Source organism: Calonectris borealis, chromosome 1 (assembly GCF_964195595.1).
Source record: "Calonectris borealis chromosome 1, bCalBor7.hap1.2, whole genome shotgun sequence".
Classification (NCBI taxonomy): Eukaryota; Metazoa; Chordata; class Aves; order Procellariiformes; family Procellariidae; genus Calonectris; species Calonectris borealis.
The window spans coordinates 89,879,185-89,904,867 of record NC_134312.1 but is presented as its reverse complement, the minus strand read 5'-3'; the positions used below and the strand labels follow the sequence as shown (position 1 = coordinate 89,904,867).

At 46.4% G+C, this 25,683-nt stretch overlaps 1 protein-coding gene across 1 annotated transcript; it reads left to right on the top strand.

Moving 5' to 3' along the window:
• ATP1A1 (ATPase Na+/K+ transporting subunit alpha 1) lies at positions 1-25,683 on the top strand. The gene is made up of 23 exons (XM_075166585.1): positions 1-232; positions 6,603-6,710; positions 7,874-7,933; positions 8,947-9,150; positions 9,506-9,619; positions 10,149-10,283; positions 10,479-10,596; positions 11,577-11,845; positions 12,900-13,098; positions 14,553-14,662; positions 16,082-16,216; positions 16,331-16,523; positions 17,021-17,196; positions 17,679-17,815; positions 19,682-19,832; positions 20,375-20,543; positions 21,156-21,310; positions 21,669-21,792; positions 22,576-22,721; positions 22,848-22,978; positions 23,563-23,664; positions 24,794-24,885; positions 25,344-25,683. The coding sequence occupies exons 1-23, from the start codon at positions 221-223 to the stop codon at positions 25,370-25,372; spliced, it is 3,069 nt and encodes a 1,022-aa protein (XP_075022686.1). The 5' UTR covers positions 1-220; the 3' UTR covers positions 25,373-25,683.

The following is a 25,683-nucleotide window of genomic DNA, read 5'->3' as shown; positions in this document are numbered from 1 at the left end:
GGAGCTGCGGGCGGCTGCGGCGGCAGAGAGGAGCGACCCGGGCGGGAGCAGAGGGGGGCGAGGCGAAAGAGAGGAACCGCGGAGGAAGGAGGAAGAAGAAGGCGAGCGGCGGCCGGGCGCTGCTATTGTTCCGCACCTGCCGCCGGCCCGGGACACGTGGCGCCGCTGAGCCCCGCTCCTCGCCCCCAGCCGCCTGACCCGCACGCAGTCGCCCGGCACCATGGGCAAGGGGGTGAGCGGCGGGACCGGGGCGGAGCGCATGGCCGGGGCGTGGGCGTGCGGCCGGGAGTGGGAAATTACAAGGAGCCGGAGCGTGGCCGGTCCCCCTTCCCGTCCGGCTGGAGCGGGCGGGACTCCGCTTTGTCTCTGCCGGGCTGGGGCGGTGGCGGCGGCCACGTCGTGTGTGAGGGTGGCGGGCCGGCGCGGCCGGTAACGGCCGTTGGAGGGCGGCGCTGGTGCCGCCTGCCCCCGAGCAACGGGCGGCAGAGGAAGTAACGGGCTGGGGGGGCGGAGGGAGACACACGCACGGTGAAGCGAGGCGCCGGCGGCCTCTCCCCGCGGGCCCGGCCGCAGACATGGCCGCGGAGCCTGTGCCGGTGAGCCCGGGGGGAGCGGAGTGGGGGGTGGCCCAAACCCCGCCGCCTTCCCCTTGACGCCGAGTCCCCCCGAAAAGGGGCCTCCCGCCCCCGAGCGTGTGGGGCCCGCAGCCCCGGGCTGGTGTTATCTGATGCCCTTTTGGAGCGGAGCTGTGGAGCGTGGCTGCTCCCCTGTCTTGTAGGGAGTACTTTAGACTTCTAGAGACACGAGGGCCCGGGGGCGGGCGGGGGGGAAGGGGAACTGTCAGGATTATTAGGGCTAATTTGCCTATTGGTAGCAGTGAGGGCGTGATGGGACCTGGTGGCAGGAGGGAGGTGATCACCCCTGAGTTCATCGTGTCTGTCCTGTTAAATGGGGTGATAAAAGCCTCTCGGAAGGCCCTGCAGCGGTTTCTGCCCCGTTGTTTCTACTAAAGAAAAGTGTATGTGGACGCTCTTGGAAACAGGAGTGAAGACTTTTTGAAGTTGGATGTTGCGATCAAAAGCCCATGTGTGGAGCAGAACACCTCTTGGGTTGCTCCGATTTTATTTTATGTTGAAAAAGTAAAGACCCAGTTTCTGGGTTTTATTGTTGCTTGGGTGTTTGTTTTTTTCCCTTTAAATACTTCCCTGTGTATTTTGTATAGTTGGGGGTGTGTAGACTTTTATTTACTTTTGGTTTTGACTCGTTCCTGGAAAATACCCATATTTCTCCGCTTCTCGACGAGAGCGTGACAGTGCGGGGCCTTGAGGTGCAGAGGTGGTAGCGTTGTCCCTGCCTCCAGGTGTTCTGTGCTTCCCAAGCGCTGTTCAAACATTGACTTGACTTTGCATTGTCCTCATCGGTGCGGTACAACGGCGGCAGTGTTGACATAACCTCATGAATAGTAGGGGAGCTGCAAGAACATGGCTGAACGGACAGTTACTCAGAAAAGGGGGTTGAGGAGTGCATGGAGGGGTTTTTGGGAAAATTTTTTGTGGGTTTTTTCCTCAGTGAAGCCCTTTTTTTGCTCGGCAGTCCAGCGTGATGTTTTTCAGTCTGGTGGGCAACAGGCAGCCTGCACAATGTGAGGTCATCTAAGAGGTAAAACAGTGAGGGGAGGTTTGGTGGTAGTGTAATCTTCTGGATGCTTTAAATTGTTGAAGAAGCCTTAGAGTTGTGTGTGTATGTATCACTGCACTGCAGAAGGCTTTGAGGGCTTAGGCTGCCTTGGCTGGACTAATGGGAGGTGCAAACACTTTCTAATATAGAAAGATGTTAGCTGTCTTGCTTCCATTTCAGATTTCATACATTGCATGGATAATAAAACAATTAGCCTGAAACTGAAGTGCCGACATGAGGGATAATGCAACAGTGTACGGCTGCCTCGGGCTTTCTGGTAGCAAGTCACAAGATTGGTTCGTTTAGCGATGAGAACACATCTGGTAATTGGGGACCCCCTGAAAAATGGGGATGTGAGAGAGCAAGGCTGCAAAAAAGGCGGTGTGTGGTTGCATGTGCACTGAACAGCATGTGCCTGCCCCAAGTTAGGGTGCCCAAAAAGGAAACCTCTTTCCCATGGGAGCATGGGATGGAAGAGAAAGTAAGAGTGTAAGTGTGAGAGAACAAGTTCCTGGTCTTTGCGGCTGTGAGGAGAAGCTGAGCGGAGCATCTGTTTTACTTTAAATGGTAACGGGATGAGGGGAGGACCGCGAGCTGCCTGGGTATGTCATTCAGCCCAAAAAGCCGATTGTCCAAGGGGGTGTGCGTAGTGGCGGAAAGTAGATGGGATTTTGTTTCTGTTCAGAGCTGCCTGGAAGCTGTCTGCAGACAGCAGCATGTTTCACTCCGTCTCCCGTACTGCACGCGCGTAGCACACAGTTGTTAGTGCATGCTTTGAGATGTTTCTGGAGGAAGGTGCTAGTGCCTGAAACCTAGTTAAGGGTTTTCTTCCTGTCAGAAACTAGGAAAGCTTATTGCATAATGGACCAACTGAGGGGAAATTATGCAAATCAAAGCAATCATCTGGTGCAATTAAGAAATCTTAATATATTACTCTCCCCCCTTCTCCATCTTTTTCATTCCCACTTTTTATTACTATGGCTAGAGGATATTCTTTTTGCCAAAGAAAACCCTGGGCCTAGTCAACGCATGCTTTTGCAAAAGCAGGTCTCTGGCAAGGGTCTGTACCTGCGGTTTGCAATCCCACGGCCCAGTAGGATCCTGATGTGCTGAAAACTGCAGGTCATGCTTCACCCAGGCCTTTTCAAGGGGTAGCTGAAGTCACCAGCTCCTCCAGGGGAGAACTGTGTCCAGTCCACTCATCTTCATGTACTTGACAACTACTAGAGATTTCTGGATTAATGGTAAAGATGCACTAATATCCAGGCAAAGAAGCGTGGGAGATGACACTCTCTAGTTGGCACAGCACTGAAAAACCAGGAAGGGCTGCTGTGCAGCGGTGGCATTTGGAAAGCCAGCTCTGCCCTTGGGTCTTCAAGCAGCTCCTCGAGAAGTAGAGATGTTTGTCCTAATATTCAGAGAAGACTTAAGATGTGTGGGTGGTCCTGTGAGGGTAAAACCCTTGCAAGGTTTAGATCACTTGTCTTTGGAGGAGAGCTTGTCCTTCCATAATTTGGGAAGCAGCAGTCTGCTCACAATGAGCAATTACTAGCTGTTGAGTAAAAACTGCTTTGTACTGTACTAGATGCTGAGAGTCTGTTCAATTGATGCAGTTGATTAGACTTTTGATTAAAGATAGGAGATTGAACACAGCTCTTGGGAGGGAGTAAGAAGAATCCAGAGAAGGCATTCGCATCCCTTGCTAAGATTACGTGGGGTCATGGAGCGGTGTTTCCAGTCCAGTAGGCATAGTCCGTATCATGACTCATCTGGTTAATATATTTACTGAAGGCTGTCTCATGAGGCAGCAAGACAGTAACTTTTTTGTTTTCTCTGCACAGTTGATTATAATGACATAAGTACTAGAACAGACCAGGCCTCCAGAGACGGTGTAATTTATTTTGGCTCTTACTTGACACTTCTTCTTGGATTAGGTGATGTTAGAATTAGGGTACTTCTGAGCTTGTCTGCTGATTTGCACCCCTCCTATTTCCTGGTCAATCATGGCTTGTGTTGAGAACATCAGCCATGAATGGCTCAATTAGCCCAGAGCGGAAAAGCATAAGCTGTACCTGAAAGACAATAGGATTTTCTGGGGACTGTAAAAAACTTCTTACACTGGTGTGTACAAATGTTGTGCTTAAGCCAATGGAAAAAAAAAAAATCTTGCATTGGAAAAAAAAAAGCTGTGTTGTCTTTTCTGTGGCAATTTTGATGGGTCAGAGTTCCTAGGCTAAGTCAAGTAACGGGTGACATTTCTGATGAGACAGACCTTCCTTTGTGTTCAGGCCATGTGATTAATTCTCAATAAGATGTGGATCTGGAGTACTGTAGGCCGCCTTCTCGTTGTATGGCAGGAAAAGGAGGGGAGAGTAGGGAAATCCTACAGTGCTGAAAGGTGGGATGAACCCCTTGTCCCCTTGCAGCCCAGCCACACAAGCCTTTCTTGAACAGAAGGAGAGGCAATGACCCTGAAGGCAGAGAACTGGGGCAGGACTTTGACTCTGATCTATGTGTCAAGTTCAAATACGAATGTTGGAGTGGGAAGTTCAGACTCTGCATGAAATGATCCTATAGCAAGAGCTGAAACTCATGCTACTGACTTACCTTTTCTGTGAGGGTGGGATGCGGTACTAAAGCAACAAAAGGGAAGATATTGTGCTTTTTTTTTTTTTTTTTAACCTGAGGAACTCTGAGCTCCTCAGTAAGATGGGCTCAGTTAAGACCCAAATACTTGGGTGCTTAAAGAAATGAGTAATCTAGCTGCGTTCTGCCCTGACTGCAACTGATGGCTGGGTTTTTGTTCAGTTTTTTTAAGCAAATAATGCTTAAACAAGGGCAGTGAGCCTTTTCATGTTTGCCCACTTGTAGGTTGTCTCTGCAGTGAAAGAGCTAAACGCTCTTATATTCTTGGGCTGTTCACTGCTGCCACCTAAGTCTGTACTTCTCACAGAAGTTTCAAAGAACCAGGAGGCTTTTAGATCGCCTGCAACAGCTTGCCAGGCTTTTCTGGGGGGAAGGGGTGAAGCTGAAGGTGATGGACTGCTAGTCAAGCACCAGCTCCTTCACCGTTGTTAGAAATCATTTCTCATCTCAAGCAGTAATCAAGAAGCATGTGTTTTATGCGGGACTGTGTTTGGACTTGTCTGCTAGAGCTCTAGCAGAAATCAAAGTTGTTTCCTTCAGAGACCGAAGGAGAGAGAGATGCTTCCTGGTGACTTTTTGTGAATTGCCCTGTGGCAAGTTCTTGTGATGCTGGAATGCAAGGACCATGCTGGTTTAAGTTCTGTGGCTTTTGCTTTTTTAAGAAGTGAAATGGGAGTTTAGGTGCAGGGAAGAGAATGTTAGGAATGCTGATAGTCTGTAGTTCTGTGTCCTTTTCCTGGAAGCGAGGAGGCAAACAGCTCGGCTCCGCTCCACTTACTAAAAACTGTTTCCACTGCACAGCTCTGTAGCTGCATGCAAGGATATGGGGGTTGCAAAGCCTCCCTTTACTGAACAGGGTAAGAGAGGGCTTCTGTGCATGTGAAATGTATGACTATGTCTGCAGAGTGGTGTGCACGGGGCTTTCTCAGAACAATAAAAATCCTTGTCTAGATGTGACTGATGGATTCTTTTAGAAAAATCATGATTTTTTTCCTTTTTTTTATGTAGTTTCACTTTTGGTTTTGGTTTTTACTTCTCTTGGAGTAAATAATAAAAATTTCCTGTGCTTGCTGCACAACAGGACAGTTCTTGGACCCTAACACTAGTTTCTGTGTCCAGATCACTCTCAGGAATCCAGTGATTTGAGGTGCTTACGCAAAGATCAAACAAGGAGACGCCTTTGAAACCTTTTCTTAATCTTGTTAACGGTTTGACTGTGGTGCCACTAACTGCTGTTTCGTCTCAAAATACTTCTCGGGGATATTATTGGGTGAAAATGTCATCGCATAAAACTTGGCAGGGATGTAATAGGGAAAGGAGGGAAAAACTGCTATTGGAGGCATGTGAGAGTCTGGAAATATATGGAGTACTTAATGGAGGAACTGCACTGCGAGGCTGTACTGGTGCCTGGTTTTGATATCTTGCAGAGTGTCCAAACTTCTTGCAGTTCGGGATTATTTCTGCCTGTAACTCTTCTGTACTTTTTTTGTCTTTCAAGTGATGTTTAAATGTGCTGCGTCATGATTTCTTTGTCCTTATGTGCTTGTTTACCCCATCATGACAAGATCTAAATCTCTGCATGATTTCATGTAGAATTAACTGTAACGAAAGTGAATGAAAATTCATCTGAATAAAGAGGCTTTAAGCAAATCATCTGCTCTGTGAAGTGTAAGCAGGACTGAGTACAGATCGAATCTGCAAAAGTGTACTACTGCTTTGTATACCATTCTCGTTGGTCAAACTGCCATAAATTGAAAGCAGATTTCTGTTGCGTAACCAGCCAGCTAGAGTGCCAAACTGAGAATGAAAGTGTTGGAGCTTATCCCCAGATTCGACCAGTTAGAGATACCACCTCTTCTTTATCTTCGGTTGATAGGCTGCTCCTTGCCAGAGGATGTGGAAGACTGAGAGGGGGGAGGAGGAGTTAATGCCTTGAAGGGAACAGGGAACATACGTATGCACGCAGGAATTGGTTTCTTCTGCTCTTCATCACTTTTCAGCTTGAGCTGGGGCTCACATTTAAAGACTGACTGAATAGCATGTAGCTTGCTTTCCTCCTAGCTAGACTTGCACAATGTCTGGCTCTAATCTGTGTATCAGGGATGCTGTTGAGCACATTTGTCTGCTCACTAGCTCTTTCTTTTATTTATTGAAGTGGTATAACTTTAATAAGCCATAATCATTTTGTCTGCCTGGCAGTCTCGTGTGCATAGTTTGTGTCTACTGCTGTAGAGGTTGACCGTAAGGTATTTCTTACAGTACTGTGTTTTCTCTTGCAGGCTGGAAGAGACAAGTATGAGCCTACTGCTACATCAGAGCATGGCGCAAAGAAGAAAAAGGGGAAGAAGGAGAGGGACATGGATGAACTTAAAAAGGAAGTCTCAATGGTAAGTGTAGGGCATGGAAAGAGCAGCTTTAAGAATATTCACTGCCCCCAAAGCCCTGTGCTTCATGTGACTAAAAAAGAAAAGAGCTGGTGTGCTGACAGCATGGTGGTGTGACTGAGGGCACTGATCTCCCTTCTGGTCCCCTCTGTCTCCAAGCCTGACATGCTGCAAGTGTTTTGGCATCAAGATGATCACGCAGTAGCCCTGAAAACATCACTTCTCAAAAGGCACTTGACACAGAACCCAAGTCTCTGCTTGCCTGCGTTACCCATAGCACAGTGTAGCTGCATTTCCTGACCCAGGCAGGCGCTGTCTGGATAGCAGCATTGCGGGCTTTATTGTGCTGTCATGTGAGTGAGACTGCTGTTTTCATTCCAGCTGAGGAGTTGAGTCTGTACAGCTCCATTTACTGCTGGCCTTTGCTCAGACTGACCTCAGTAGTATTATTCCTTCTAATCATGTTTGAGGCTGTGGGGAGTGTCTCCCATCCTCGTCTGTGAACACTGGATGATGATATACATCTGTCTATGCACATCATCCAGCTTAGGTCTGTTCTCCTTGATGTTGATACAGGTTTTGTTCCTGGGCTGTGGATTTGAGTCTGGACTCTCATATTTTTGGCCCCCTTTGTTAGGGAGAGGGGGTACTAAAGCTTGCTCTAAGATGAGATTTTGTGCTCAGTAGCAATGCTAACTTAAAGCATCTGCTCCCTCTCCTCTTTGGGGGAACAAACACTGCTTAAGCTGGCAGCATTACTTAAAAATGTGTGAAATTACAGGATTAATCTTCTGTACATTCCTACCTTCCTTTCCTTTCCCCTCCTCCCTCAACCCCCCCCTCCCCCCCTAAAAAAAACCCCACACTGAGGCTTTACAGAATCCGCTGGAAGCATAAAGACTGCACTGAGATATAATCAGAGTTTTTTTAAAAAGCTGTCATGTCGTACCCAAATAGTCACAAGAATGCTAAAGATGAGACTGCTTTGAGTTGTGGAATGAGATTGAGATTCTCTTCACAGAGAAGATGAGCTCGAATCTTGCTATCTTACCGAACTGTTACAGATAGGAAACCTGGGGTGGGGGGTAGAATTGCTGACCTCTTGCTGATCAGTCTGCAGGGACTGTGATCTCTTCCCCCCCCCACAACCATTTCTTGTCTTTCAGGATGACCACAAACTGAGCCTTGATGAACTTCATCGTAAATACGGAACAGACTTGAGTCGGGTAGGTAGACTTTGTTTTCCCACCCTCCTTGCCATGATCTGAAAAGGAACAGTCTCGGTTCAGAGCACTTCACAAAGGGAGATCTGGGTGGTCTGGTTTTTTTTTCTTTTTTGTTTAATCTCCCCTCCTCCAGTTAAGTTTCCCAGGCTTTGGGAGAATTGTTGAGCTCACAAATACTTCTCTTCGTCCTCCCACTGTACAGCCTGGCTGCAATACTTTAGTGACTTTGTTTCTAACAAAGTCACTGTTATCTGCCTCTGAATTGTTCCAAGGTCAAGTTGATTCTTGGATTTATTTTTTTTCCCGAGGAGCTTGTAATAAAGGCAAATGTTTGTTATATTGCAGATGTAGTCTAGTGAGCTAGCACATGCCCAGAAACTTAATGATGGCTAGTAGCAGTTAAAATGTTACGCTTTCATAGTAAGAGGTATGCAAATGTCCTAACCTCAAAGTCCAGCGCAGAAGCGCTGCAGTGGTTTTGCACCTTTGCTCTTGTTTGTTTTGCTTAATGCATTTTTTTGCCTGATTGCATATAGCAACAAGTCTGCTCTTACTCTATCACAGCACAGAGATTAGCATATTTCTGTCAAAGACCTTGGCTTCTGAAAGCTGAACTTCCTGGAAGGCCAGTCCAAAGTGTCATCATCTTTATGGCCCCTAGCTTTCACTTGTTCCATAATTTGATAGGATGGATTGCACTGGGTTGTTCCTCAGAGCTCAGAGTCTGCTGCTGTAGCCTTCTTGTCATGCCTTTCTTCAGTGTTTGTAGCCCCATGGCCTGCAGGCTCCTCAAGGAGCATCCAACATCCTATTGCTCCTCTTTTGGCATTCAGCTTTCATATCCTGCACTTGTGTTGCAGAGCCCTGGCAGCTGTGGAGATCTCCATTACCTGTTGGCATCTCCTTATTGCTCAGAACTCTGCCTGCCTTTTCGAGCAGAACATGAACAAATTCAGAGTCACCTTCCCCAGTCAGTCTTGCCACAGTGCCTATAAAAGGAACTTCTCTTCTAGGGTTTGACTTCTGCACGTGCAGCTGAGATTTTGGCTCGTGATGGCCCAAATTCCCTCACACCCCCACCCACCACTCCTGAATGGGTCAAGTTCTGTCGGCAGCTCTTCGGAGGATTCTCGCTCCTGTTGTGGATTGGTGCTATTCTATGTTTTCTGGCTTATGGCATACAAAGTGTGATGGAGGAGGAGCCCAACAAGGATAATGTAAGTAAAAATGTCTGTTTTACCTCTAAGGCAGGCTGAGCAGCCTGTTTGGCTCAAAGCAGATTAACTTCCTCTAAGCATTCGGTCCAGAAGCTTTTCCCATAAGCACGGGAAATTCAGTGGATGAGCTTAACACGTCTTGGAGTGCTTCCACATAATGAAATGAACAGCCGACTTCCTTCATGTTGTGTTAACAACACTAGCTTGTGGACGGCCTTTGTGTACAAAACGTACAGAGACTGCAAGTACCTCCATGCTTTGTAATGGGGCACTTAAATACCAAGCAATTTATCTGGACAAACTGGAAACCTTTCAGGCAGATCGTCCTCTGACTCACTTTCTCTGCTCCTTGTAGCTGTACCTGGGTGTTGTGTTGGCCGCTGTGGTTATCATTACGGGCTGTTTCTCTTATTACCAAGAAGCAAAAAGTTCCAAGATCATGGAGTCCTTCAAGAACATGGTGCCTCAGGTATGGAATACCTCATTTCCTTGAAATCTGCCAAGCTGTAGCTTGCTCAAGGTTATTAACTGTTTTAAACATGGGCTTCAATTGCAAAAGGCGTGGCTGTGAGTGGTATATATTGACCTTCAGCAGACCAGATGTCTCTTGTGCCAAGCTGTTAGTGTGGGTTACTAGCTCTTAATGTTGAGGGGTCTATGAGGCTCGTTCCTCTTTATGCTCCAAGTAACTATGCTAATAGTCCAGGGCAGTAACTGGTGTGATAAGCGCTAAAACTCCCTCACAGACAGGATTCCTTCACAGACAGGGTCTGTATCATACCTAACCGTCTTGCTGTCACCTTGGCAATAAGGAACTTTAATATCAAGAAAAAAAAAATAGCTATTTTTCTTAAATAACATACGTATTGGAGATAAACATCTTGGTACAAGTAGAAACTTTGTAGAACCATAGCACAACTATTTTAAGATACTCAGATCTCTTAAACCCCTTCTTAAGAGTTGCTTTTGACACAGGTTGTTTCTTTACTGTTTTTCAGCAAGCTCTTGTAGTCAGAAATGGTGAGAAGATGAGCATAAATGCTGAAGGTGTTGTAGTTGGAGATCTAGTGGAGGTGAAAGGAGGAGACAGAATTCCAGCCGACCTTCGGATCATATCTGCACATGGTTGCAAGGTACAGCAGTGACAGGCTGTCTGAAAACTTCATTATGAAGGATGATGAATTAGTTAGGTTTCAAAGAATGTCTTCTATGCTGTGAATGGGTGGTGGAGTGGAAGAGAAGGGTGGGGGGAGTGCCTACTGTTTTATCTGCTTTCATTGCTGAAGGCGTCTGTGTGCTTGTGTATGACGAAGTACTCTTCCATGTAGGTGGATAACTCCTCACTTACTGGTGAATCAGAGCCTCAGACCAGGTCTCCAGACTTCTCCAATGAGAACCCACTGGAGACCAGGAACATTGCCTTCTTTTCCACCAACTGTGTGGAAGGTATGTGACTCTCCGACTTCCCTAAAGTATTAACAATGCTAGGGATTGAACGGCATAGGTAGGCAATGCAAACGCTGTGTGAGTTTAGTGTATTAGTTGGTAGCCTGCTCCTACCATTCAAGAGCAGGCTGGAAGTTCCCAGCAAAGGCTTTGCCCATTCCAACTGCAATACTGTACAATGGGCAAAGAAGACTCCACAGCACTAACTGTTTTTTTCTTTCTTGCTCCTCCTAGAGGAGCAGCTATGTTGTGTGTCTTCAAGCATGACTGCCTTATTACAGCAGTGTTAAAGTGCTGATAACATAATGTGAACCAAGATGGTTAGGCAGAGCTATAAGAAATAATACAGCTGCTGCAGAAAGCGGGAATTTCAAACATCTCTGGCAGAACTTCCTGTTGCAGCTCAGAGTGTGGTAGTCAGTACTCTTTGTGCTGAAACCCAGAGCATCTTTTCCATACCCACAGGGTTTGTAACTGCTCAGTGATGGTGGAGAATTCTGCCTGACTCCTGTTGTGTCCTCTGCTGACAGATTCTGGGCAGCAAACTGCCCCCTGCTCTTCCCCGCCCCACCTCCCTGCCCAAAAAAAACCAACCCTGCAGTACTGAGGGATATTCTTGATCTTTCTCAAGAGCCTTGGGGAGAGAAAACGGGCCTCCCCTTAAAGGAAAGAGGACACTGTCTACTTCTTGAAAATGGCTTCCTCTAATTCCCTATGCAATTGGCACTTGATTCCCTGGGGTAGAAGGGAGAGGGCATACAGCTTGGCCAGTCAGGCGGGAATCCTGTGCAGCACATATCTCCATTTATTTCTCATGCTGCTAGAGAGTAAAAAAAGCTGCAGTGGGAGACTTTGGCCATTGGAAAGCCTACCTGCATTTTCTTGGACAAAGCTTGCTAAACTCTAAGACAGGCTGAACAAACTCAGTTTAATGAGTTTTGTGAAGGGTTTTTGTTTTCTAAAACCTGTCTCTCTTCTAGGCACTGCCCGGGGCATTGTCATTAGCACTGGGGATCGCACTGTGATGGGCCGTATTGCCAGTCTGGCTTCTGGACTGGAAGGGGGGAAAACTCCAATTGCCATGGAGATCGAGCACTTTATCCACCTCATCACTGGGGTGGCTGTGTTCCTGGGTGTCAGCTTCTTCATCCTTTCACTCATCCTTGAGTACACGTGGCTGGAGGCTGTAATCTTCCTCATCGGGATCATTGTTGCCAATGTCCCTGAGGGGCTGCTTGCAACGGTCACGGTGAGTGAAATTGGAAAAGAAGATTGAATGACTTATGTATATGATTCTTAAGGAAGTGGAGTGCTTCATGCTCAGTGTGCATTCACAGAGGTAAACATCAAAGTAATGGAAGGTGTTCTGTGTGGTGAGTGTGTAGGGCCAGATTTTTATAAATTCAGTGAGGTCAGACTAGTTACCTGAATCAATGTCAAGTTCTGCAGCTGTTTTTCTAATGAAGATGGGCCCCTAAGCTAGACCTGCACAGAGGCTTGGCATTGCAGAATTGAAGCGAGCAAGACTAGGAGTTCTGGACTTGTCTTGCCTTTTTCTGTGGCAAGAAGGGATGTTCCTGTTGCAACTGTTCAGGGTTTCTACACCCACGTTCACACCAGCCCTTCCAACCCTGAAGGGCTGGCAGAGCATCCAGCAAGCTTCACTCTAGTCCCAGCTTTTGATCTGGGACCTGGCAGAGATTCCTGTAGGTTTGGTTTCCCAAAGAGATGGTGGCAATATCTAGATGTGCTCAGTTGTGTAGAGGGTGGTGGGGGGCAGGGCTAGAGGCATCCATGCAGCCTTAGGAAGCAGAGCAGCAACTGAACTGGGGAATGAACAGTTGGGAGCTGGAACCAGATTAAGAACCTCTGGCAAGAAAGGATGGCTAGGGCTGCTTGCTTCTTACACCAGTAAGTTGCAACCCTATCACCAGAGCTATTTTGGGCCTTCTCATATGTGGCCTGCCTCCACCTATTTTGAGAGTTCCTATGATTAGGGAACTGCAACTTTAACTAAAATGTTAGTCCGGGGCATGTTATTTCCTTCCTAATGCACTGAGAAGCAGGAGACTGAAGACTTGTGAGTCCTTTTCTGGAGGTTTTGTGGTGAGGAAAAGTGTCATTTAAACCTAGCAGCTGGGCCTAAATGTTGCTATTTATTTTGCACTGGCAGGGTTAGCATGGGATTAGGGAATCACTGCAGGGCACATAAGCTGGTTGTCATTCCATGCCCATAGTGAGTTGAGTAGCAGTGTATTAGTGTACAAGTGCATCTAACCCGTCATCTTCTTCCTTGTCTCCAGGTATGTCTGACACTAACAGCCAAGCGTATGGCTCGTAAGAACTGCTTGGTGAAGAACCTGGAAGCTGTGGAAACCCTGGGCTCCACATCCACTATCTGTTCTGACAAAACAGGCACTCTGACACAGAATCGTATGACGGTTGCGCACATGTGGTTTGACAATCAGATTCACGAGGCTGATACTACAGAGAACCAGAGTGGTAAGACCATCTCTTTGCGCTTGAGGCATCTCATTAAAAAATGGCTTTTTCTGGGGCTTTCTGTACACCTGTACTTCTAAGAACCTGTGTTTCTAGCTCTCCAGTCCAAGTGAAGTTCACAGTGCAAGAACTTCTAACATATAATCTACAACGAGCATTAAAAGACTTGAGGTGACACATAGAAAGCTTTGCGCTGTACCACAGTTCTTTTTAATCCTTAAAGTCCATATAGGCTGCTTTTGCCCAGAATTACTCCATTGTAATTTGAGCCTCTTGAATGTTCAGCCCCTTATGTTTGTCCTGTACGTAGAAATATTTGCTGTTCTGTACTTCAAAATACCTGTTTATTTTTGCCAAAATGTATCTGATGAAATTGCCCCATCTTAAGTGTGCTGAAAGTGTGGACAGCAGAGGTGTTGACCCTGATAATAAATTACTTAAGACTAGATGGAAATTTGCCGTGTTGAACTAGATGGCTGCCTTTGAACAGGGGTTTTCCCAGAACATCCTGGTTGTGTTTGCAGAGTGGTAGCAATGAGTGAAGTGACTGTAAGACTTCAGCAGGAAGTTTCTTTTAGATATTGATAAGAATCTGAAATCTCAGTGTGCTGTGCAATTGAGAGAGGTACTTATCTCTCCAGAACTGTTCAGTACAACCAAATTCAGGAGTTTCCTTGCTGTCATCTACCTTGTGAAATGTTGTGCTTGCAACACATTATTAGCATAAACTTTTTCCAGTGGTGCTGCTGTACCCTGCCCCCAACCACTCCAAAACATTGTGCTTGTCTGAACCACTTCAAGAACAGTAAAGCAGCTTTTTTGTCTTTAACACTAGTGCAAAGTAACAAGCTATAAATAAAGTGTTATTTGGAAGCACTCTGTTTCGGCCTGGCAATGGTTAGCTTGGCTGCAGTAGAAATAAACCTAGAAGAGTTCACTTCATGGAAAGTACATTAGCTTATCAGTTAACTGTCTGTTCAATTCATCTCCCTTGAAGCCAACTTAAGAGCCGGCATGGAAGAAGCAGTATCTTTATTTAAGCATTGCTCCTTTGGGAGCTATTTCATCCAGTTCCTGGGTGATGGATAACATGAGACAACCTGGAGGTGGAACCCAGCATCCCTTCCTCAAGCCCCTCTGAAAGAATGTTATCTGTCCAGAATTCCTTGGCTTTGTCAGCATGGCCTTTGCTGCTGCTGGATGCAGCCGTTACTGGAATCTTGAAAGCAGAAGTGTTGTCTTGCACTGTTGCTATTTCACCCCTGGGTCTTAAAATAATCAGCTGCTCATCAAATACCTGGGAAGGGAGGAGGGTTGAAAGAGATGTAGTGTGCTAACAGGCTCTAAATGTTTCCTATTTCTGAGGTAAAGGCTTCTTGCTCTTAAGCCTGTGGGATTTTGGGGTTATGTGATTTTTTGGGGGGTGCTTTTTGACATTCTTCCTCTGCTTTCAGGTGCTTCCTTTGATAAGAGCTCGGCTACTTGGAGTGCTTTGTCCAGAGTTGCAGGTCTCTGCAACCGTGCTGTGTTTCAGGCCAACCAGGAAAATGTACCAATTCTTAAGGTGAGTTCCTAAAAGAAATGTCTGTCCTGTTTCCCACCACGGCCCTCCCTAATGGTAGTGAGATTATGTCCTGTGGGTCACAGGAACCTGCAAAGTAGAGGTATCTGCCACTCTTTTCTGCAGTCTAGCAGTCTAGCACTCTTACAGGAGATGGGCTGTGGGCAAAGGAGATGGGACTGGGAAGACACATTTCCCACAGCAGACTCCCTGCCATACACTAGCATCTACAGTCTGTTTGGGAGGTCAGATACTTCAGACAGGACTAGGAAAGACCAGAAAGCTTTCCTAGGCATTTCCCAATGTCTGGCTGTTCCAAGAATTGCCATCTCTGGCATTTGTACACTTGAAAGCTACAAACACCTGGTTCTGGGAGCTGGGAGAAGTAGATACCAGAGCTGGGGGAGCAGAAGTCATGGGTGACTTCGTCTTTAGCCAGTCTGTTCTCATTGGCAAGTCTTGGGTTTTTAAGCTTTTGCTGGTTCAGCGCTGGTGCAAATGCCGGCATAACATCAATTCAGATTCCTGCTTCTGAACTGTGACCCAGGGCTGAAATTAACTGTACAGTGCTTATAATCTGTCAAATATTAGTCATGTTGCATAGTAAACTTCTTCCCAAGGGTGTTCTGATGCTGTGCTAATAGAAATGATGGAACAAACTATTTTTCCCTAGTACTCTGACTACAACTTCAGGTCATGTTTCTTAAACCTAAGATAAAGAGCTGGAGTTCTTCCCATCTAAGAAAGACTTGGGAGGGGGGAGTTTTGAAAAGTCTTTAGAAACCAAAGAGCAGTATAAAAATGGAAGAAAATTTCTCATGGAGAAAAAGTCCAGAAGGGCAAGAAATATTTGGTTTAAATTGCAGCAAAAGAAACTCAAACAGGACATTGAGCACACACAGATCTCCAGGGCTGAGAACCCCCATCTACAGTCTCTACCAGTTAACCTTATGGGGGAGGAAGCATGGACAGATAAAATCTTCTCTGCCAGAGGCTTCATAAGTTGATCTTATATTCGGGTGGGAGAGCACATGCAAATGTTTCTGTGTGCATGTCATCAGTCTTCATCCCACATTTGCTGTTCTTCATGGCAAGCAACTCACAGCAGCTCTTCTCAAAGTTTACCCTCCAGCCTCTCTTTCTTTGACTGCACCTGGTTATCTGACTTTCTCTGCCCTTTAAAAGGGCTTCTTGACTTTGGCAGCAGAAGGCTGCTGCTCTCTCAGGCTGGGAGGTCTGGCATTCTGAAATGCAGTATTTGTCAGTACTATAGATAATTGAATTATTTATTCTTTGGTCTCATATCATGTTATGTAGAAGCTGGGACTGGGCCGAGATGAATACACTTTTGTTTTTTAAATATCTGGTCTTCTATGGTGAGTCCACTGGGGTGTATGCTTTGATAGTTGTCTCTTTCCTCAGAGAGCAGTGGCGGGAGATGCCTCTGAGTCTGCACTTCTGAAATGCATTGAATTGTGCTGTGGTTCTGTCAAGGAGATGAGAGAAAGGCATCCCAAAGTGGTGGAAATACCATTTAACTCTACCAACAAGTACCAGGTAAGTGTGTGTCCTCCTGAGGAAGAACTGCTGTGTGAAGCAGTGATGGTGATGTGATTACTCATGACCTTCACAGTACATGTCTATAAAACGGTTTCATTTCTTCCACCCTAGCTGTCTATCCACAAAAATGCAAATCCATCAGAATCCCGTTACTTGCTGGTGATGAAGGGAGCTCCAGAGAGGATCTTGGATCGCTGCAGCAGCATTCTTATTCATGGCAAAGAGCAACCACTGGATGAGGAAATGAAAGATGCTTTTCAGAATGCCTACCTTGAGTTGGGAGGCCTCGGGGAGAGAGTGTTAGGTAAGGAAAAGCAGCCTTAATAAATTGGAAAAGGTTTGTCCCTCGTGCTCCTGTGCAGAGTCCCCACAGATTAAGTGGAGGTTGTACTCTGTTCCTGCAGTGTAACCATAGTGTTGAGTCAAGGTCACTTCAGCAATTCATGTAGGAACAGTCCTGCCTTTAGCCTTTAATCTAAAAGGCAGCCTGCAGGGTCTTGTCTTGCCCAGCAGCTGCCTCGCCTAGATGAAAATGAAGCAAAGCGTTTAGGACCTTCAATCTCCGTGGGACCACACGCTATTAGATTTGCTCCACTGCATGTGAACCAAGCTGTGTCTGGGCACCTAGCAACAGCTATTAGTTATCAGAATATGAGCATGATTCCTGCCTCAATAGCCCTGGCTAAACCTCTGACGCTGCCCTGTTATTCTTGCGTAGCTGTTTGCAGAAGCAATAAGCATTCGCTCTCTCTGCCTCCTGACGTGTAGGAACAGAGTAAACATGGGTTTGATGTGTTACAGGATTCTGTCACTTGGCTCTGCCTGATGATCAGTTCCCTGAAGGCTTCCAGTTTGATACGGATGACGTGAACTTCCCTGTAGACAAACTCTGCTTTGTAGGACTGATGTCTATGATTGACCCTCCTCGTGCTGCTGTGCCAGATGCTGTTGGCAAATGCAGAAGCGCTGGGATCAAGGTAGTTTATTCCTGGGCTGAAAATAGCCTTCTCTATACCTGTGGATGAAAAGGGCTTCCCTTACTCTGTGTGTTTGCTGTAATGTGAGTGAAGAGAAGCATTGATCAGGATTTAACGAGTACTTTGTCAAGTACTCATAATGAAGCTTCGTAAATGAAGCTTTAGGCTTCATTTCTGAGTAAATACAAATGATTGTATGTTAATGAACTGAAAAATGAGTTGGACTCCAAACTGTTAGGGCACTGGCAGGTGCTGATGGCATGGTGTCCCAGAGCATGTGATTTGGCTCTTGTCTTCCATCCAGCTCAATCCCTTGCATACTGGTAACAGGTTACTGCCTGTACCTCAGGCTTGCTCTGTGCCAGGGCTCGGTAGTAGAACAAAAGCCACGTGGCCTTTCCAGTCTCAAGGGACCCTGCCCCTTGTGCAGTGTTGCTCTGCGGTACAGGCAAGGCTCTCACGGCAGTCTGTTTGTGTTTCAGGTTATCATGGTTACCGGAGACCATCCGATCACAGCCAAAGCCATTGCTAAGGGTGTCGGCATCATCTCTGAGGGCAATGAAACAGTAGAAGATATTGCTGCTCGACTCAACATTCCTGTCAGCCAGGTCAACCCTAGGTACTGACTGGTGGGGAAGGCCAAAACGTTTCAAAGAATTAAGCTTTTGCCTCTCTCCTTGCTTTGGATAATCTCTCAGCATCTCTCCCTAGACATGAAAAGCTTGGCATCTGCTTAGCTCAGCGTGTTGTAGCTCTTCAATGTGTATCATGAGTTATGTGAGGAATGCACAAGGCTCTTGAATGTGCATGTCTCCTGTGCAAGGGAAGTAGTTAGGAGTAAGCCCTGTACAGAAAACTTCGGCAGTTTCTTCCGTCCTTTCTCTGCCCCGTAGCTGCCTGTCCTGATGGTCTGCCCCCACACTGGGGGAAAGGAACAGCTGGCTGGGCGGAGTCTTTTGGGAGCTAACTTTTTCCCCCTGAGCTGAGCATTTGCCCTGCCTGGTTCATGTCACTGCACAAGCACCATGTACTGGCCCAATGTACCAGGCAGAAAAAAGTATCTAAAGTGGCATGGGGGAGGGAGGTGGCTGTGTGGGGACTGTTTTGAGCAATGCTGCTGCAGAGCCTGGAACCACGTACTCCTGTGATTCCAGATCTTTAAATAGAGGCTAGGTCTAGTTTTGCCCCCAAACATATACTTAGTCAAGCTTATTTAGTAAAATAACTTAGAGGTTCATGGGAAAACTCTGGTAAAAATAAAATGCCTACTAGCTTGTTAGTCACAATCTAGGCTGAATGGGCTACCGAAAGTAAACTCTGTTTAACTGTTTTATACTGTTTAGAGAAAAGAGCTGAAATGCCACCTATAAACTTGATCACTCAAAGCCGAGTTCTGTCCCTCTTGCTCTCAGACTCTCTTCTGGGTCTGATTGCAGGTGGGTAAAGGCAGCAGGGCTTAGGCTGGGTAGAGGAATTGACACTAGTCAGTAGCTACAAGCAGAATAGATGTGAAAATGGAATTCCTTCCTCTTAGGGGTTAATGTTTGCCTTCATAGCCTAGTGCAGAACTGAGGCATCCTCAGAAAATGTGCTTTGGCATAAGCGGGCTGTTTGCAGAATGGCTGGGCTGTCTGCATTGCTTAGCTTGACCCAGCCTGTGTTTGGGCTGGAGGGTAGCCATGTAGCTTATGAGCTGTGAATAGAGACACCCTGTGGAATGAATTGCTTGGGGAAGACAAGTATTGTGGCTGAATTCTTCTCTTTTTTTTTTTTGAGGGTAACTTCACAACCTAGCAATGCAGGCTGGGGATCACTGGGCTGTGTGACTGAGCAGGTCAGCAGCTGGATAGAAGGGTGGGGAAGGAATTTCCCTGTCTAAACTGGGTGATGTCGTGAGCTGCGTGGATAGTCTCCTAGACCTATAAGGGATGGTATGCTGGGTTAGAGAGGTGGTATTTTGCTGTAGCACGCAGGGTACCAAACCAGTCTAAATATAACATTGCATGCTTTTGTTGCTGAAGAGTGTAAAATAGTCAGAACTGGCATAGCATGAGCTCTCTCTGTGAAGAGCCACGTGTAGATCGTCAGTCTGTTGCAAAAAGGATCGCCTGCAGAAGACCACATCTCTTGTGATGTTGGAAGCTAACTGCCTGAGCCAGAAGTTCCTCTCTTGCAGAGGCCAAGAGCTGTGGTAACAACTAGTCTTTGCCTTGATGCATTTTAAAAAGCCGTGGAAAGAATTAGTCTGCTTATGGGGCTTTTTGTCTGTTGCTTGGTGCTGTCTTATTGTCTTTTTCTTTGTGTTCCCCATCTACCTTTAAACTTAGAGCATCAAACCTCTGTGCAGAGGCTGCCTGGATTAGTATTTAGTCACAGCAGGAGTTGGTCTTTCCCTAGAGCACTGAAGAGCCATAGCTTTATGGGACAAATACAACTAATGAGTTTAACTTGTGAAGTAAAACATTATATTGTCTCTTGATTGCAGGGATGCCAAAGCTTGTGTTGTTCATGGCTCAGATCTAAAGGACATGACTAGTGAGCAACTGGATGACATCTTGATGCATCATACAGAAATTGTCTTTGCTAGGACATCTCCTCAGCAGAAGCTTATAATTGTGGAAGGCTGTCAGCGACAGGTAAAGAGAGGGAGTCCAAGGATTTCATATCGGAGAAATCCCCAGACATACATAGAAACTATCAACCAGTGCTGCCTTCTGAAGTGGCAGGACTTAGTTTTCTCAGTGCCCTCAGTTAAAGGGCCACACTAGATCTCAGTCTGTCAGCAGCCTTCAGCTGCTGATGTCAGGCTGCTCTACAATACATGAATACAAGGGTCTTGCAGGAAAACATCTTCAGTTCGTACTTAGGCTTTCTTTTGATCCTAGGGTGTTTGTTAACACACTTAATTCCTAAATGCTCTGGAGGTGCTTGGGAGAGGAGGATTCAACATGTTTATATATTGTCCAACATCTCCTTTGGAGAGAGCAGCATGGTTCTCTGATAAGGCTGATCAGAATGGGGAAAGGGGTGAGGGGAGGACAAGGAGAAACTGAGGTCTCTCTACAGCAAAGTGAAATAGTTTTTTATGCGTCATCTCCTGAAAGATAGGAGAAATCTTTTCTGCTCAAAACATCTTAGATGATGATCTCGGTCTTTCTATCCCTCTCTTTGTGACTAGGGTGCCATTGTTGCAGTCACAGGTGATGGTGTGAATGATTCCCCAGCCCTGAAGAAGGCTGACATTGGTGTTGCTATGGGTATCGCTGGCTCAGATGTCTCCAAGCAGGCAGCTGACATGATTCTGCTGGATGATAACTTTGCCTCCATTGTCACTGGGGTTGAAGAAGGTGAGTTTATAGCTTGTGTGCAGTGGTGGCAAGTGGCATGCTTCAGCAATGTTACCTACTGATTCCCTCTGAAATAGAGGCATCTGGAGGGCTCTCCTTTAGTTGAGCTTGTCTCCATGACAAGTGTTTTAAAGGAGGGTGGCACTTTCCTCCTCCCTTCAGTCTTCTCCCTTTCCATGGGACCAGCATGACCCTTTGGGATGGGTAACAGTAGGAAGCAGCTGAGTAACAAAAGCTACTTTGTCTTTTTGCCTAACACTGACAGTCATCTTTGCCAGCTGAGTCTGACACATTTTCCTCCCTGATGGAGCAATCGCTCTCAAACAGGAGCAGAACAGAGTACCGCCAGGGGCTCTTGGTGATCTTCAGAAACCAGGGTTTAGTATCCTACTGCTGTATGCAGTGAACCCTGATTGCTGTGACCAAAAATACTACTCTGTATAGGTGATGCCGTGATGGAGCACACAGTCTCACCCTTACATGCAAGAGAACTCCTCAATTTGCTGCACTAGCATTTTGCCTTTCAGTGTTACCACTGAATCTGCCTATGAGCTACTTGGCTGCCTTCTGCTGATAAATGAGAGTTATGTTGTTCTCTCTTCCTTGCCCCAGGGCGTCTGATTTTTGATAACCTGAAGAAGTCTATTGCTTACACCTTGACCAGTAACATTCCTGAAATCACGCCATTCCTGATCTTCATCATTGCGAACATACCCCTTCCACTGGGAACAGTCACCATCCTCTGCATTGACTTGGGCACTGACATGGTAAATGTCTTTTTTTGTCTCAAGAAGAAATGTGGGTGTTCTTAGGTACCCTAAAGAAAGGATGGGTGGAAGAAAATGCCTAAATACAGTTTTCTCTAGTGTTCTGATTTAAAATAAGTGACCATTTGATACTCTCTTAATCCACACTCCCTTGTCTCGTGGCTCTCTGAGTCTGAGGATCCTTCAGTTCCATGTAAGGACAAACTGGGGGTGGGGAGAGGGGGGTAAGGTCCTTCCCAAACACTACAGCTAGGGCTTTTGGGCAGTGCTGTTTCTCAGGCTGAACACATGGGGCAGGGAAGACTATATACAGTGTAAAATTGAAATGGTTCTAACAGCGGTCCTACAACCTCCAAAGGTCCCTGCTATCTCCCTGGCATATGAGCAAGCAGAGAGTGACATCATGAAGAGGCAGCCCAGAAACCCGAAAACGGACAAGCTGGTGAATGAACGGCTGATCAGCATGGCCTATGGGCAGATTGGTAAGCTGGTGTATCTTCTCTGGCACTGATTTGAACTCAGTGGTAGCGGGGGTTGTATACCATCCTGAGTCAGTGACTGTTCTGCTTAGTTTGGTAGGGTTGAGGTTTGGGATGTGTAAACCAGAACCTCAGGCTGTTAAGAACTTGCCATGATTCTGCCCCTATGGCACAGAGCGGTGGCTTGTGCAGCTTGATCCATTGAATTGCTTTCACAGTAATTTTGTTTAATTGCATAGTGCTGTAAAGGAACTGGCTGACAACCAGCTCTCCTCTGGTTCAAACTTGTTCAGCAAGAACATAGATCCCATTGTTAGTTTAATTAGAAGTAAAGGATTCTCTCCAGCATATCCCTAAACACACAGTATTTGGAGCTTTGATTAAAGGCATCTACAGAGACGTGCCTGGTTCACAGGACGGGAGCTCATGCTTAATTGCAGTAGACCTTGGGAACCTTCTTGACTGTATTTTGCAAGGGTTGGGGGTGGGCAAGGCTTAATGAGAATACAAAGGGAGTTTTATCTTGTGTCCTTGAGTACCATGCCATCACAGCACAGGGCAGAACAGAAGTAACGCTGTACAAAGTTGGGAGCAGAAGCCGCTCAGTAAAAGGGTTGCAGCTGAGTTTGATGTTAGTGTGAACTATTTCTATAGCTGTTGCTTGGGAGACTGAGCCCCACAAGGAGTAATTTTTTAGGTGGTTGGGGTCTCCTGCAAACTGCTTTCTGTTATAATTGCACTGCATAGTACCTTCATCAGTTTTATCGTCCTTTCTTATCTGTTCAGGTATGATCCAGGCCCTTGGAGGTTTCTTCACCTATTTCGTAATTATGGCAGAGAATGGGTTCTGGCCTTCTGGCTTGCTAGGGATCAGAGTTCAGTGGGATGACCGATGGATTAACGATGTGGAAGACAGCTATGGGCAGCAATGGGTAAGTTTTGAGGCACAGCTTAGAGGCTGCCAGCCAGAATACTAATGCCTGCTGAACTTGGTGTGAGCAGCAGAGAGCAAAGGCAGCATGTCTGAACAAATGCTCTCTGCTTTGTCTGCTTCCTAGACCTACGAACAGAGGAAAATAGTGGAGTTCACTTGCCATACAGCCTTCTTTGTCAGCATTGTGGTTGTGCAGTGGGCAGACTTGATCATTTGTAAGACCCGAAGAAACTCTGTCTTCCAGCAGGGGATGAAGTAAGTCAGGCTGTCCATGGAGGACTTAGAATTGGACTCCGGGTATTCTCCAGCACACGGCATTCTAGTTCTTCACCACAGCAGTGTTTGGACATCTCGGTATAAGTCTTGAATAGTCTGGTGCCCTGGTAGTGGAGAAAGGACGGACTGGGTGCTCTCTCTTGTAGTACCTGCTACGGTTGTCAGGCTGAGACAAAGTGAAATGCTGACTTCTGCTGGCATTGCTGGCATTGTGGGAGCTAGCCCGCCTCAAAGGACAGTGACATACTGCAGCACACAGCCTTGTGCAGCAGCAGAGCAGCTGGTGTCTCAAAAGATCTTAAAAGATCAGCCTCCTTCTGAATTTGTGATGAAAGCAATTGCTGGTTGACTTAGTTGTGAACTGGAATATCTCTGTCTAGAGACATAAAAGACCCTTGTGACAACTGTGCCATCAGCTTGGATGGCCTGATAGTCCCCACCTGATGGACTTCTGGCTAGACCAGAATGTCTGTTTCCATTCACTACCATGTGGCAACTAGGTGTTTTTTAGGATGTCATCTGTGAAAGTACTTTGTCCCTGACTGCTTTCCTGTTTCTGCTAGGAACAAGATCTTAATATTTGGTCTCTTTGAGGAGACTGCTCTGGCTGCCTTCCTCTCCTACTGCCCTGGGATGGATGTTGCTCTAAGGATGTATCCTCTCAAGTAAGTTGCATCATGTTTTTTGTGCAGCAGACTGTACCACAGAATAACAGTGCTTGGGTGGGGAGATGGATAAAAGTGGTTGTGAGCTTGTGGAGCATGAAATCTAATCTTAATCTAGAAGAGCTGAGGCTAGAGGGGGCAAGTGATCCTTTGCTGTAGTGTGACATACCGGGGGTTTGCTTTGCTTTACTCTCTGTGGGCATGCTTATGGGGAGCTTGCAGTTCAGTGCCCCCCTGAAAATTAGCAACACAACTTCAGTTGTACCGGTGTGCTGTAGTGCAGCTGCTTTTGTACTTACTTGCATGGGGTATTTTTATGGATAGTGGACTGCACCTCCAAAGAAAGCCGGTTGAATTGCTCTAAAATATAGGCCAGGTGACTCTTCTTTACTGAAGAACTGGTGATGACATCTTGTGCCTTTTTCTGCCTTCCAAAGAAATAGCACAAGTAGTAAAGTCTTTTGAAAGATGTTAGGTACAGATGACCAGTTAGTGCATAGTAACTTTCCTAACATTGGGAGGGTGCCAACATCTTAAGCGTTGCCCAACAGCGTTGCAACACTTCATGGCAGGGTTTAGTCTCAAACTTCAAACACTCCTCTGGCTTAGGTGCCATGAAGCTTTCATGGCAAAAAAATCCTGGTATATCTTGCATTCCATTCAGAAGTGTTGTCTGGAGTTTGGTGCTGAAGTGTGAGCATTTCCTAACAAGAAAGCTGGCATCTGCCCAACGCCTGCAGCAGCTAGATGTTAGCACGTGTAAATCATAAGGAAAACCAGTGCAGTTCAAGTGAGCAAGGCTGTGGGCACAAAGGTTATGTGTACTTAGAGGAAATAGTGCTAGATTAATAGGTGGGGAGGTGCTGGTACAGAGTTGAACAAAGGCGCTATGACACACCTCGTGTTGGAATTAATATCCAAAAGTGGATTAACCTATTGCAGCAGAAAACTTGGTGGTAATTCTTGGCTTGGAGGATTCTCGGCTGAACTGCAGCCGTGTGGGAGCTGGTGTACTGGCAAGCTGGGACATGCCAGCCTTCCTGCATTCTTCTGTGCCATCAAATCAGAGCTCTGCTAGGCAAAGAGCATCTCTGCTGCCTGTGTTCTTACCGTCTCCTCTCCCAAACAGGCCGACCTGGTGGTTCTGTGCTTTCCCATACTCCCTCCTCATATTCCTGTATGATGAAGTCAGAAAGCTCATTATCAGACGCAACCCCGGTGGTAAGAATATGCTGCTAATCTGTGTGTTTCCTTCCCCACCTCTTCAAGCTGCTGAGCTCTGTAGAAGCTCTGACAATGCCCAGGGACCCCCAGTGCCGAGCACTATGCAGGGATGTATTTTGCTATGTTTTCCCTTCCTCAACATTAATAGTGCAGTTAGTTCAAACTAAGGACTTTCTCTGTCCCTCTCCCTGCATTCTCCCGCAGTATATGAAAGTACCAATGCACTGAAGTAGATGGAAAAGACTGATTAATGCTTGGGTAGTTCTATAGAAAGCTGGAAGAGGGCCTGAAAGCTGCAGCACATCAACAATTTGGCAAGATTTTTCCATTGTGATGGGTCACTTCCCAGCTCAGGTGCTACAGTGCAAGTTTTCAGAGCCTAAAAGGAGGTCTCATGAACCTCATACTTGGTCTGCCTGAAGACTAACTCTGCTTTCTCCCTCCTTTTCCTTTAGGTTGGGTGGAAAAAGAGACCTACTACTAAAAAGCGCCTGTAAAACATTCCACGCACAGCCCATGCCACCTCTCCACCATCTCCCCTGTGTGCGTACTTCATCTTTGCAAGCGCAGATCTGTGCCTGGGCAGGAGTGAGCTGAAACTAAAGGAAACATGAAGAAACATGGACTGGAGGAGAAAGCAAGGGGGAGGTTGGGGTGGGGGGAGTGTCCGACCATCAGTCCATGGGGATGAGAGTTTGAGTAGTTTTATGTGCCTTTTTGTTTTTGTAAAAGGAAACCGAAGATTTTATATGTGGATTTTTACAAATAAAGATGGATTATAAGAGGATGCCCCCA